This window comes from Empidonax traillii, unplaced genomic scaffold, assembly GCF_003031625.1.
Source record: "Empidonax traillii isolate 1590-97213 ecotype Southwest subspecies unplaced genomic scaffold, ASM303162v1 scaffold159:size1039807, whole genome shotgun sequence".
NCBI classification, from domain to species: Eukaryota; Metazoa; Chordata; class Aves; order Passeriformes; family Tyrannidae; genus Empidonax; species Empidonax traillii.
The window spans coordinates 408,596-422,713 of NW_020955352.1; the positions used below are offsets into that span (position 1 = coordinate 408,596).

The window sequence follows — 14,118 nt, forward strand, 5'->3', positions numbered from 1 at the left end:
TTGGTTAGCTAATGCACTAGGGAAGTGGAGTTAGAAACTGGCCTTTTAAAAGCTCTGTACTTGCCTCTCTGCATCAGACAGTGCATGGGCAGAGAAGCTGCCAGGTGGGAGGGCTTGGTATGAGAGCCTTGGTTGGTGGGAGCATATAGAAAAGACCCTCACTGAACTTATAATAATAGTTGGGGCTTAGTGTCATGGCAGTGGCAGAAATCAGGAGAGGTGTGTGTGTGTGTCTGTGAGCTACTCATCAAGGAAAGCTGTTTTATTTTTTTAAGATGGAGCAAACATTAGGTGAATGCAGGAGGTGCTTGAGCTTTCTGTAAGGAGAATACATGAAATGTGGGTATCATGGCTGGTGAGTAAGGTCAGCAGATGGGCTGTCCTGAGGAAAGCAGGAATGGGAAAGGAGGGATAGGAAAAAAGATTGGACAGAGGAGGGTGGGAGGAAGCGGCTGAAGGAATGACAGGGTTTGGGTGATCACGGAGAGGGGAGGAGACATCTCCCCTCTGCTCCTTGCAAGTAGTGGAACCTGTTGGTCCCTGCTCTTCTCCTTGCCCTTCACATGCACTGTGCTCTGGGGGGGTCCCATGTTATTTTCTGCCTTTTGGTTGTGCATTCAGCTTTTCTGGATTTGGGGCCTCTTAGGAGGTGTGAGGGCTTCTTTTCGCTGCTTCCCGGTCTGAATGGAAAGTGGAGGGCCTCATTCATTCCTCAGGGAAGGTCTGGACTGCTGGATCCTTTGGGGCCCTGTAATTGTGAACCCTTTTGCTCCCTGCTGCATGTGTCCCCATCCCTTCCAGCGTGTTCTGAACTTCTTGTTGGCCTCTGTAGGGATCTTGACAGTACTCCAGAGTTAAACATCTGAAAAATGGGAAGGCACGAGCCATCCTTTTGTACTGTAGGGAATCTGGCTGAGCTGCCAGCCATGAGGCCGTCACCGAGGGAAGCTGGATGGCTAGCTGCTGGGCGCAGATCGGGGTTCTGCACCAAAGGGACATGAGCCGAGAGAAGTCATCCCAAAGGGGGCATGGGCTTGGAGCCGAGCCTGGTCTGAGGGGCAGTTGTAAAACTAAGGACACATACAGCCTGCCTTTGAGCTGCTGCCTGTGGGAAATGTATTCAGCTGCAGCACTGAAAACTTGTCTTGGATCCCATAAGGTACAACATGTGCTTTGCTTCAATGACATGCTTGAGGATGTGGAGAGGGACCTGAATCTGTTTCTTGCCACTTCCCCCTGCTTTCCCTGCCTTTTGTCACAGCTTGGCCTCCAGTGGCTTGTACAGTGACCTTTGCTGTGGTCCATCCACGTGGACCACTTGCAACAAATGCTGGAGGAAAGGTTGCAATGGGTGGTGCTGTGTTCCTGGTGGGGCTAGAGGTAAGGGGGCCTGCCTGTGTGTGTTGTCTCTGCTGTTGTTTTGTTCAGGACTTTGGGGTTTGCTGCAATTGCTTATTTGCTGAGCTCTCTAAGAAAGGCACCACCACACTCCTCGGTCACTGAAAACATGCTGTAGATATAGTAACAAGGCTTGCTTGCCCAGTCCTAGTTATAAAGGGGTGGCCAAGTTCTTGTGGAGGCTGAGTGAGCAGAGCTGGTACAGACAGGATGCATTTCTTACTGGATCAAGTTTTGTGTCTCCAAAGCTTGTCTAGTTTATTTCCTGAACTTATCAGTCTTTCTAATAAAAACTATTGTCTCTCCTTCCAAACTTCGCCTTGCTTATAGCCTTAGACCATTGCAGCTACAGTGCAGCCTCTGGGATGTGGGTGGAGAAGGTAGCATCTTTGTCTTATTTCTCTTCTTTTATTCCAGGACATCCACACAGGGGCAGAATTAAGGTAGTTTGGGTGCTTGGTTTGAGAACTGCAAATGTAATACTGCATTTTCCAAATTTCTAACATTTGAACTTCTTTTTTTTTAACCTTTAATTTTTTTGAGAATAAAATGCTCTTCTTTGAAAAATATGTGCTTGTAACTTAACTTCACTTAACAGAGGTTTATATTGCATGATGGGAACATCTTACCATTTCAGTAGTGTACTGGAGAGGGAAAGAAGCCTTAGGGAAAATCACTGCCTCTGTCCTGCCCCAACCCTGACTCACACAAGTTCCCAAGGGGAATGTTTGCTGCTCAGGTGTCGAGGGGGAGTATGGGCAGCCACCTGCCAGCTGCAGACACCAGGAAGGACTCAGGAGTAGGGAATTTACCTGGGTAAAGACAGCCGAGTGAGCCTGATGGGGATTTTTGGGGACACACTGATAGCACAACATGATCTGAGCACTCGGTCTCTGACTCTCTTCCCATCAGGGCCTTGTGTTTTTATCTTCTGCTGTTTAGGTTGCCTGGGTTTTTAGAGAGGGTGTGTGCGAGTAAGCAAGCTTTCAGCTGGGATATCAAAGCTCCAAGGAGTAGAGAAGGCAGTGATCTCTGCCAAACGCATTAGTGAGGAACATTAAAGAAAACACCAGGTGGTAGCTTATAGAGAAATCGGATTATGTGCCCCTGGCCTTTAGTCCTGGCCGTAGTGAACTCAGTAACTGCTCAGACACGGGTTTTGTGTTGTTCCTGGTTACTGTACTGCTTGCCAAATCCCGGCGGTCAGACTGGGCATTGGCCCTTAGAATGTATTTCAGCCATTGGTGAACCATTGGAGACCGGGAACAAAGATGAAAGGGCAAGTACTCTTCAGACTAGAGCTTCTCCTCTCGGAAAATTGGCATACTTAGTTTTTGTGATTTGTGGAGTTGTACAATATTGTTTTTACCAGGCTGTGCTCTGCTTGCCTCCTGCAAGAAGCTCTCCTGGTGACTGGCTCTGTTTCTCTCTCGTCACAGACTGCGCTATGGACCTGCAGTGCCTCCCGGCTCCTGTGGCCGCCTCCATCCCTGTGAATGATGGGCTGGCCCCTTTGCCCTCTGACTCAGATGCAAAGGGCTTGCCTACCTCGCTCCCTGCTGCCAGCTTGCTCCCATCTCCAGACTGTGTACCCTTGCCAGTGCCTGAGAGCGTGGAGGACTTCACAGATGGGGACATCATTGGGGAAGAACTGGACTCCCTCCTGGACTCCCTTGCTGAAGGGTCACCATACCCTCTAGTAAGAGTGGGCACTGCATGGGTCCCCTCCTTCTTGTTCCAAATAGATCCTTGGAGCATGAGGATATGTATGCTGCCTTTCTCTTTTTGTAATTCTTTCCTCCCAACTCTTCCTTTGGCAAAACCCATTCATTACTTCCTTTATTTCTGCAAGTGGCTTGTGAGTATCTAAAGAGCCCTCCTCCAAGCCTATTTTGCCCTGTATAACTTCATGGAGCTGCCTCTCAAAAGGTATCCTAGGTAGCCTTCCCTGGACGTCTCCTTCCACCTGGCCTCTGGTGTCGAGGAGTTGAAGCAGGCCTAAGGGTAGAAATGAGCGTGGTGAAACAGGAATGATAGATGTATTTTATGCAGTGGTCATGCTCTAATCTTCCTGTGTTTTGTGCAGGCTGCATTCAGCCTATGCTCTTTGATCAGGTCTGGAAGCTGCAGACACAATCTGTATTCCTACTTACGTTGGATTTTATTTGCCAGTGTTGCTGATGTTATGTGAGCCAACTTAGGTCTGGAGGCAATATAATCATATTCACATTGGATGTCTCTGAGCCAAAAAGCCCTGATGGGAGGTGCCACGAGTCACGGTCATTACCCTGACCTCGGTGCTGTGTGTACTCAGCTGCACTGTTTCTCAACCTGAGCTGGTTTGAGTGCCCAGCACAGGGCTCTGCCTTGCGGACTGATGAGCTCAGGTAGCCCAACACCTCCTCAGGGATTTTGGTCCAGACTGTTTGCAGTATAGACAGATTGGAAGGTCTGTGGTGGACTGAACTGCCAGGTATTCTTTTGCTTCAGATAGTGTAGCATGCACCTCAGTGGGAGCCTGTTGCTCTTTGTTGTCGTGGTTTAGCCCCAGTCAGCAACTAAGTACCATGCAGCTGCTCACTCACTTTCCCCCTGCCTCTTCCCCAGAGAGGAGGATAATGACAAAACCCCAAAAATCTGAACTCTTAGTTTAAGATAAGAACTGTTTAATAATTGAAACAAAATAAAATACAATAATAAAAATAATAACAATAATAATAATAGTAGAAAAGGAGAGAGAGAGGAATAAAATCCAAGAGAAAGAAGTGATGCACAATCCAATTGCTCCCCACCTGCTGACCAATTCTCATCTCATCCCTGAGTAGCAACTGGTGACTCCCAATCTAGTCTTCCTAGTTTATATACTGGACATGATGTTCTGTGGTATGAAATATCCCTTTGGCTTGTTCAGATCAGCTGTCCTGGCCATGTTCTCCCCCAGCTTCTTGTGCACCTGCTTGCTGGCAGAGCATGAGAAACTGAAAAGTCCTTGACTTAGAGTAAGTACGACCTAGCAACCACCAAAATACCAGTGTGTTATCAGCATTATTCTCATGCTAAATCCAAAACACAGAACTGTACCAACTACTAAGAAGAAAATTAACTCTGTGCCAGCCAAAACCAGGACATCGGATTTAAGTCTCTACTCCTCATTCCTAATGTGCTGTTTATCCTCCTCCTTCCTGATTCCCTGAAGTCTCTGGTCCAGGGCACCATTCCTGCCAGCCTGCCAACTGAGATGCCCCAGTTGATTCCTGTGTTTCCGGGGGGAACTCCGCTGCTGCCTCCAGTCGTGACAGCCAACATCCCCGTCTCCACCCCTCTGCCACCCGCCTCCTTTGGCCTGGTGATGGATCCCACCAAGCAGCTCTCCTCCTCCTCTGTCCTGGATGCCTTTGAGGCCCCACCAGGAGGAAGTGGTGGCTCTACTTTAGATTCTCTGGATTCCCTGGATCTGCTTCCCTACACAGACACAGGGCTCGATGCCCTGGACTCCTTTGGGACAAGCAGAGGGTCGCTGGATGCCTTGGATTCCTTTGCCATTGGTAGGTGCAGAATGATGGGGTTTTATGCTGCCTTAGCTGTGAATGAATGCCAAGATTATTTCCTTAAGTGCTGAGGACACCCATCCTGTAGCTTTATCTGCTGGTGTGGCAGAATGGGAATATAAATGTAGAGGAGAGCAGGGAGTTGCGTTGGACAGAGCAACTAAATATGTTTAGCTCAGAAGTAATGAGAAGGGCTGTAGGTGTGTAATCCTAGGCAACCAGTACGTGCATGGAGCGAAGTTTAAAGAAGTGAAAGGAACACACAGGTGTATTATGATGAGTGGTGAGATTTAAACCTGGCTTGGTGTCCGGGACACCTCCTTTGGCACAATTTGGTGGACTATAGCATGATTCCTTCCCCCTCCTCATTTTGAAGAAAGTGAGCAAAGTCGAGGTGACTGAGATGATGTAGGACCTTGTTATGCTGGGCAGAATGGTAGAGGCTGACATGGGTTTTTCCTGTCTCTGAATTCAGGGCAGCAAGTGTCCTCTTGAATGAGGCTCTGCACTCTGATGTCACAAGTAGGAAAGCTGGGGAGGATGGTGGGCAAAGACTAAGTCCCTTCCTGTCCAGGAGGAAAGGCAGGCTTCTTCTTGGTTAACTTGTTCCCATTGTTGCAGTACACTGACAGCAAAAGTATTTTGAGAACAGCAGAGATTGGCCAATCAGACTTCAACACTCACATCCACCTCAGTGTTGGGGTACCTTCAAGTTGCCACCTTGGGAATGCCAGTGCTCAGAAGCATAGAGTTGGGTTCAGTAGGATTTGTGGGACAAGAAGGCCTTTTCTAGAGTTTTTCCAAGTCTAGACAGGTGCTTTGGGGAGTAAATATTAAAATATTATAAAATAAATAAAGCAAATTGATTTAATAAGCATTTGTTTCTTTTTGTGAGCAGAACTGCCTCTGAAAGTGAAATGATTGTATTTGTCTTGTGGGTTTTTTTCCCTTTCTTTTGCACAGAAGAAACTAGCTCTCAGGAACTGCGACACCCACCTGGCAGCCAAAAACCATCCCCCGTGGTGAGTGAGCTACTCCTCCGTGCTGATGTCCCAGGGTGCTCTGGAGCCAAGGTAGTAGTGACTCAGGGGATTTAGGTAATTTGGGCCCCTCTTCTTGACCTGCCCCAGTGAGTTTTACCTTCCATGCTGTGGCAAGGCAGGTAAAGATTTCCCCAGTCAGTAGGAAGACCTTTGTTCCATCTTTGTTTTTTTCTGTAACTGCATATTGCTGAGGTAGACATCATGTGGCCTTGGTTGTAGGGTCAACAGGGGATCGTGGACGCTGGTGTCCCACTGTATCTGGCAGACACGTAACGCTGAAGGATGGGGCAGAGTAAGCCAACTTTGACTTCAGGCTGCTGAGGTTCTTTGCTGCTCTCTGCCCCTGTCAGGAGGCTCCTCCAGATACACTGTTCTGCCTCGGTCCTATGTCTCCAGTTTTGGAGAAAAAGGGGATGGTTAGCAAGCTTGGAGCAAGAATTATTCTTGAGTTCCTATCATCTGCTAACCCTATTAACATCAATGTGAATCTCCCTGAAGATTTACTGATACATGGTTTGGGTTTTTTTCTCAGGTTGGGGTAGGGTTAAAAGCCTTTCAGAGATGGAAGGAATGGGAAGGAGCAAGGAGGGCATTTTGTTCTGTGGCTCATGATAGAAAACTGAGGTCCCTTACCAATAGGGAAAGAGGCCCGTCTTTGAAGTGAACATGCCACAATGTTTGTTCTCTTTGAAGAATTTGCATGCAGCTCTTTTGGAAATGTCATTTCAGATGTAAATGTTTTTATGAGAGAGGAAATGAGGAAGGTTTTTGAGAGACTGGAGTGGGGCGGGGTGTTAGAGAGGTTTCTTGCCCAAGTGGTTGAAGAGCTGAAAAGAGGAGTACATGTGTTTTCTCTCAGGTCAGCCTTGGTGGAGTGAGTCACCCAACTGTGCCCAAGGTCACTGAGCACCTCCTGTCCCAGCCAGAACCAGTAATGCCCAACACAGCCCTGCTAGTGAAGAACCCACTGGCAGCTACTCACGTCTTCAAGCAAGCCTGTCATATCTGCTACCCCAAAACAGGTGATGCATTTGCTCTGCTAGCAGAGCACTGGCCCAGGCTGGGATTTGGCTATCCCTGGGTTTGATGGGGTTATTGTCTCCTGCAGGGCCCAAGGCTGGTGATTACACCTATCGGGAAGGCTTGGAGCACAAGTGCAAGCGGGACATCCTGCTGGGCAGGCTGAAGAACTCGGAAGATAAGACCTGGAAGAGGATCCGTCCTCGCCCAACAAAAACCAACTTTGTAGGATCCTATTACCTGTGCAAAGGTGATCTGGGGCAGTTGGTGGCCAGGAAGGGGCTGTTCAGTGTGTGCTGCAGGAGGCTGGGAGGGAAATTATAGTTGATATCTACAACTATTGCCTGCTGGCTCTGGGGTCTCCTGTCCCATCAGTAGCCTATGGACTGGATGGCTCGACACAGTGAAGGGCAATGAGCTGCCGTGCTGTGGAGAGCAGGCAGCCTCTAAAGTGGTGGAGCATAAGAATTCCAAAGTCACAGTTAGGTGCAGTGCACAGCCAAGCACTCAGAGCTGCCCTGTTGATATGGGCTTTGCTGCAAACCTGCCTCCTGTACAAGTGCTCGTATTAGTCCCGCTCCACCTGGCTGCCCCAGGGCAGGCCTGTGGTTCTGCCTAGGGAAAAGCACTCTCTTCCTGCTCCTTTGCTCCAGCCATCCCACGGTACATGCAGGCAGTGTGACCAGACTGGTCCCTGAGGCAGTGCCATTACAAACTACCCAATGCGGTGGGGAGAGTGCAAGAGCCAAGCTAACTCCTTAGTGCTGGGCCTATGGGAGAACTTAGTCTGGATTAGCATTAAAAGGGGTTAGTAAAATCATGATCTGTCCCTTGCCAGGCACTGAATTAAAGCTGGCCTCTGTTTTGAGATGGTTTCCCCAACAGCAACATTACTTGAGACTGTCACCATTCAGTAGTTTGCATTAACTTTCCTGAATGTCTCGATATAAACAAGCTTGGGGGGAGATGTCTTTTTTTCAGCTCTCTGTTTTCTTGTTTTCAGTTGCTTGAGAGGCATGGGCAGTGGGAGGAGATGAGAGAGAGTTTAGTTTCTGACTGGGCCGCCCTGCCTGTGTGGTGGTGTGTGCTGTTTGTTGCTTTGTAGATATGCTTAACAAGCAGGACTGTAAGTACGGGGATAACTGCACCTTCGCGTACCACCAGGAAGAGATCGACGTGTGGACGGAGGAGAGGAAGGGGACCCTCAACCGTGACCTCCTCTTTGACCCGCTAGGTGGGATCAAGCAGAGCAGCCTCACAATTGCCAAGCTCCTCAAGGAACATCAGGGCATCTTCACCTTCCTCTGTGAGGTACAGAGCTGGTGGGAGGGGGCAAGCATCCTTCATCATCTCGTCTCCTCCATCAATGGACCATTGATATGTTGATAGTTGCCACCACGGAAACATGGTGGGATGACTTGCACAGCTGGAGTGCTGCAATGCATGGCTATGAACTCCTCAGGAGGGATGGGCAAGGCAGGAGAAACAATGGAGTTGCCCTGTGTGTTGGGGGGTGTTTTGACTGTCTAGAGCCTAATGATGGCAGCAATAAGGTTGAGTGTTTATGGACAGGAATCAGGGGGAAGGCCAACAAGGCTGATATCGTGGTGGGATTCTGTTACAGACCACCCACCCAGGGTGAAGAGGCAGAGAAATTATTCTATAAGCAGATGGGAGCAGTCTCACAATCTCTAGCCCTTGTTCTTTTGGGGGACTTCAGCTGAAAATACAACACAGCAGAGAGGAAACACTCCAAGAACCTCCTGGAGTGTGAAAGAACTTCCTGACACAGCTGGTGAGGGAGACAACTAGGGAAAGCACCCTCTGGACCTGTTGACTGTGAACAGAGAAGCACTGGTGGATGATGTGATGGCTGGAGGCCGTCCTGGGCACAGCAATCACGGAATGATAGTTTTCAGTTCTTGGAAAAGTAAGGAGGGGGGTCAGCAGAACAGCCACCTTGGACTTCCCGAGGGCAGACTTTGGCCTGTTTAGGATTCTTGTTGACGGAGTCCCTTGGCAGGCACTCCTGAAGGGCAAAGGAGTCCAGGAAGTCTGAATGTTCTTCAAGGAGATCTTAAAGGTGCAGGAGTGGGCCACCTATGACTCTGTATGTCCCAGCCAGTGCCCTGCTCCCAGGAGGGCAGTTAGCAGTGTATGCAGCTGTGTAGGAGATAGAAGTCGATTTCTTCCTTAGCCCTGCAGCTGAACCAAGTGCTCACAGCCTCATAAGATCACCTGTCTCTTCCTCTGTCTTGAGATGTTGCTTTGAATTGTAATTTAGCTGCAGTTACTTTAGAAATCAGAACTCCGTAATGCAACAAATTCCCACTTGACGTCTGTGCAGAGCCACAGAATTGGTCAGTTGATGATTGTCTCATATCGTCTTGATGCTCCGCAGCACAGAGTTCCCCATGCTGGCAGTACATGTAAAGGGACATGTTCTTAGCTGTGAAGTGGCTGTTCTTTTATTTCTCCCCATCATTTCCCCCTTGTTCTTGCTCTCTTGGCTAACAGGGAAAGAATATGTGGCTCTGACCAAAATTTTTCCAACCACAATGGAAAATACTGTTGAGAATAAGCCAAAAAATGTTGTCCAGAAGCTTTTCCAGAAATTCACTTGCTTTATTTTAAAGCCCTACCACAAAGTTTTCATCAGGCTTCTTTCTGACTTTGAACATTAGAATAGACTGGCTCTGGTTCTTCTTCCTCTTCCAAGTGAAGTGGCTCTGGTTCACTGCTCTCTAAGATTTTCCCAGCATGCTAATTCTTCTCTTCTCAGATTTGCTTCGACAGCAAACCCCGGATTATCAGCAAAGGGACCAAGGACACACCATCTGTCTGCTCCAACCTTTCTGCCAAACACAGTTTCCATGACAACAAGTGAGTGAACAGTTTTTGTGCTGATGGGAACAATTTCTCACAAGTCCAGCCAGTTTAACTCCAGGGCCCTGGTCTCTTTCTTTCTTTTCTCCCCATGGGTTCCAATCATAGGGCAGCTCAAAGCATGATAAATAGCACTGTGAGCTTCACTCTCTGTGTTTGCTGCTGGTGCTGAAGGATTTCAAGCAGCAGCAAAGCCCTTTGGTGTCAGTGTACAAAATTTTCCATTGACTTAATTTGCCTTTCATTTTGGCCTTTACATAAAGGTCAAAACAAAGATCCTGTAGCTCGGGATCCTGCTTCTGACTGGCTGGTAATGAATGTTTAGGAAAACAGGTATAACAAACATGTCAAGTACATAATTATACAATTCCTTCTGGTCCGTGGCAACCTGAGACTTAGGGACTTGCTGAGCTTGAGGAGTTGATATCTTTGTTGTATATTTTGAAATGTATCTGATCTCTGAACTAAAGCAGAGCATCACTCATGTTCTGAGGAGATTGAAAGTACCTACCCAGGCTTGATAGGGTGGGAGGGCAGGGCTTGCTTTTCCCAGAGGGAATCTGTCTCTCCTAGAGTTGATTTTCATGTGTCCTTTGCCTGCCCAGTCAAATGTCTGGATGTCACATGAAAGGAGGAGGTGGGGAGGGTTTGATCCTCTGGTGCTTCATATTTCTCTGGCCTGGCTGCAGGTGTCTGGTCCACATTGTGCGTTCCACCTCCCTGAAATATTCCAAAATCCGTCAGTTCCAAGAGCACTTCCAGTTTGACGTGTGCCGACATGAGGTGCGTTATGGCTGCCTACGTGAAGACAGCTGCCACTTTGCTCACAGTTTCATTGAGCTCAAGGTCTGGCTGCTGCAGCAATATTCAGGTGAGTGTGACTTGGCTGGTGTGGTGTATACCTGAGTTTCTTCCAGTGTGTACCCAGGGCCAGTTGAGAGGGGAAGAGGGTGATTTGGGAGTACTGAGAAGTTGTCATTCGCCTGTGTATATACTTACTTTGCCTCCTCAGGGCACAGAAAAGAGGATCAAGGTGTTCTGTGAGGTGATTTGGCCCTTGTACCTTTACATGTGCTATTATAATTTGTAGACCAGGAATCCTATCCCTTGAGACCAACTGAATGAATTAAAATTATTATTAGGTAGAGCTGAATCCTAAAAGGTGTTTTGGTGCTTAAATCTTGTGCAAATAACAGTTGGACCCCTGAGTGAGTATCTGCTGCAGTGAGAATGGCAGTATGCACAGGTGACAAAGCAGTTAGTTATATAAAGGAAGGCTGTGCATCTCCAGTTTCTCAAAACAAATTCACCAACAGAGGGAAATGACAAGATACTTGATTTTTCCCAAAAAGCCTTTGATGAGATGCCTCTGAAGAGGCTTTTGCAAAAATTATATTCAGGGCACTCATGTAATGGCACTGCCACATCTGGCGCTTTCAGTCCTTTCTCTCTGTCTCTGACTGACGTGTTGGAGGATTTCTCTGGCTGCTCTCCTGTTGGCTGTGTAGATACTGGCCCACCCACAGTGCTACCTACAAGGGTCTCGTTTAGTGCAACAGCCAGCCTGGTAATAGGAGTACTTCAGAGAGGAAGAGGTTAGGGATGTTTCTCATAACTGATGTTCAGTGCAGTCCTGGATCTTGGCTTCAGCTCATGAGGGCTTGTGATGAACAAGTGTGGCTCTGTGGCAAATGCCATCTTTTATTCTTGCCGTTTGACCTTATTACTTGTGGTCTCAGGAAATTAAAAAAAATTACAACTCCAGAGTTTCTAAGACAGCATGTTACCTGTGTGCTGTAGGCCACCACTGCTTTCCTACATGCTTATGATACTGCCTGTAGTACTCTGGGCATTCTAATATTCAAGCACCTTGCTCTTTTCTCCACCCCATGGTTGGTTTATTTTTGCTGTTTTGTTTGGGGTTTTTTTTAGAAAAGTTTCTTTGCTCCCTTCTTCCCTCTGTCTTCCTTCCTCTTCAGCCTGTAGAAGAAATAGACTGATTTTTTTCTTCTTTCTTTCATTGCTTGAAGAAATTATTTCAAAGGGGAAGCTGAGGAGATGAAATAAGCCACGAGTTAAGAGCTGCAGAGGTGGTCAGTAAGCCCTATGCTTATTTCCATCTTTTCCAACAATGCAAGAGCCATTCTCATAGTTTTTTTCTGCAGGGCTGTATATATGACCCTGCTCTCCTTGTGAGTTTTCCTTCCTGGAATGGTAGTTTATTACCTCTCCTGAGCGTAGCCTTCATTATGGAAACAGAGATGAAAGGTAGTTGTTGCCATTCTCTGAGAATGCTTTAGCTTTGGAGCAGAGAGTTTCAGTTGAGTGCTATTTGCTTGGCAAGAATAGGAAGAGGGCATAACAGCTAGCATTTGAAACATTTCACAGCCATCTGAGCTTCTACAGAGCTTTTGGCTTTGTTCATGGGGATAAAGGATCATATTAGTGAAGTAAAGGTTCCCAAGGTCTGAAAATTGGATAGACAGGACTGTTTTCTTGTTCACTGTGGCTTTTCACAGACATATCTTGCTATCTTCCTCCATCAGTGGAAATCACAGTCTTTGTCCTCACTAATGATGTTGCAAAAGATACTGAAACATTATAAGTAATAAACACATGGGCCTTTTGGTTCCCAGATCATTCTTTCTGACAGTTCATGCTTTGGAGAGCTGGTAGTTTGGCAAACATCCTTTCACATTTGGGAGGAGTTTTTTTTTCCTGATCACCACATTTCTAGACTGTATTGTTGAGTTAGTTCAGATTTCTGGGACTGGAAGAAGGCAGTCACTTGCTAAGAACGTCATTTGAAATTCAGTCTCCTGACGAGACCTGTGTATGCTTCTCCCATTGATTCTGCACGCCAAGGATCACAGTGCAGCTGTGCAGAATGGAGAAGGTGGGAGCTGCTTTGGCCCTTTCCCTGCCAGGTCCAGTGCAGCATGTTAACTTCTTCCTGTGGTTTTCCCAGTTTTATAGTTTTTGTTCCCAAAGTACAGATCAGCATTGTGCCCAACCCTGAAATATTTGGACTTGAAAGAAGGAGTTGCAGTTTTACTAACTCTACACTATTTTTCTGAAATTAATGTTTAAGAAGGAGAAAATTTACCAACAGCTCTGATCTATGAGCAGTACCAGCTATGCAACAGCTGCCATTTTAAAGGCCTGAGCAAATGTTCTTAAACAGTGGTAAAGCTCCCTGAATGCTTTTCATCCTGTTCAAGTCCTGTGCAAATGGCAGTATTGTTGCCTGACAGAGACCTGAACAGGTGGAATCACGCATAAGGAAACTGAGATCATGAATGATGCGACTTACCCAACTTACACACACCTAAACTGAGATGAAAACTTACGTTTGATGGCCCTGGAACACGTTGGCTCCCAGATCAAAGATCATGACCATGTAGCACACCTGGCGAACACCTCACTTCAGTAATAAAAGCTGTAGGCATAAGCACAGTGATTAGTTTTGCAGCCTCTATGTCCTGGTGGTGCTGCATCTAGGCCATCTTCAGCACCCCACTTTTTGCAGTCAGCCGGCTGTTGCAAGATTTTTGCTTCAGTTTGTTTTGGCAGCTGTCTTGGGTCTTTATAGCACTTAAATAACATGGGCTTTTTTGTAACAAAGTCTTCACGCTGACCAAACAGTTCCTACCCTTACACAGTTCTTCCTTGCTGTTTAGTGCTCTGAGAGTCATAGGGCCCATCTGGCTGGTTGATGCTAACAGAGGCTGTTCCCTCACCACTTGAGCTGGTCAGGAGTTAATTCCTTACATAAGGTCTGACTAACCCTTTTTGTTGTTCTCTGATGTTGTATTTCTGATACCTGAAACCCTGCGGCTCTTTCCTTGCTGGTTACATACTAGCAGCTGTTCCTTAGTTGGTTTTGCACTGTTGGTCTTTCCTCGCTTCCTTGGTTGTGCTTGGTGTTTGTATATGCTGAATTTCAACTTTCTGCTTTGCCCACTAATTGATGGGCAGACCCGTCGACTTGAAGATGTAACAGGTTAATTAATCCTAGGTAAGGCTTCCTGGGTTTTGGAGGTGCTAGATGCCTCACTGGGATATCTGTGATCTTCCAACCTTGTGGCAAAACTTCCATGATACAGTAGATCAACAGTAACAAAGCACTGTCTTCAGGAGCCTCTGTAGAGTCTGTTGATAAGGCATTGGGGGACAGCCTTTGTCAAGCTCTTGACCCCTAGTGAAAAATTATTGTCCCAGAG

General features: G+C 47.1%; 1 protein-coding gene across 7 annotated transcripts in view; it reads left to right on the top strand.

The window, feature by feature from the left end:
• Nucleotides 1-14,118, top strand: part of ZC3H7B (zinc finger CCCH-type containing 7B) — a 43,625-nt gene that overhangs the window by 17,268 nt on the left and 12,239 nt on the right. For 5 of the 7 annotated variants that reach the window (XM_027885004.1, XM_027885007.1, XM_027885001.1 and 2 more), the window contains exons 9-16: nt 2,838-3,097; nt 4,595-4,943; nt 5,910-5,968; nt 6,849-7,011; nt 7,098-7,259; nt 8,115-8,320; nt 9,792-9,892; nt 10,585-10,766. In XM_027885004.1, coding sequence (XP_027740805.1) covers nt 2,838-3,097; nt 4,595-4,943; nt 5,910-5,968; nt 6,849-7,011; nt 7,098-7,259; nt 8,115-8,320; nt 9,792-9,892; nt 10,585-10,766 — 1,482 coding nt within the window. The remainder of the gene's footprint in view (nt 1-2,837; nt 3,098-4,594; nt 4,944-5,909; nt 5,969-6,848; nt 7,012-7,097; nt 7,260-8,114; nt 8,321-9,791; nt 9,893-10,584; nt 10,767-14,118) is intronic. The other 2 variants (XM_027885003.1, XM_027885008.1) reach the window with 1 other exon arrangement.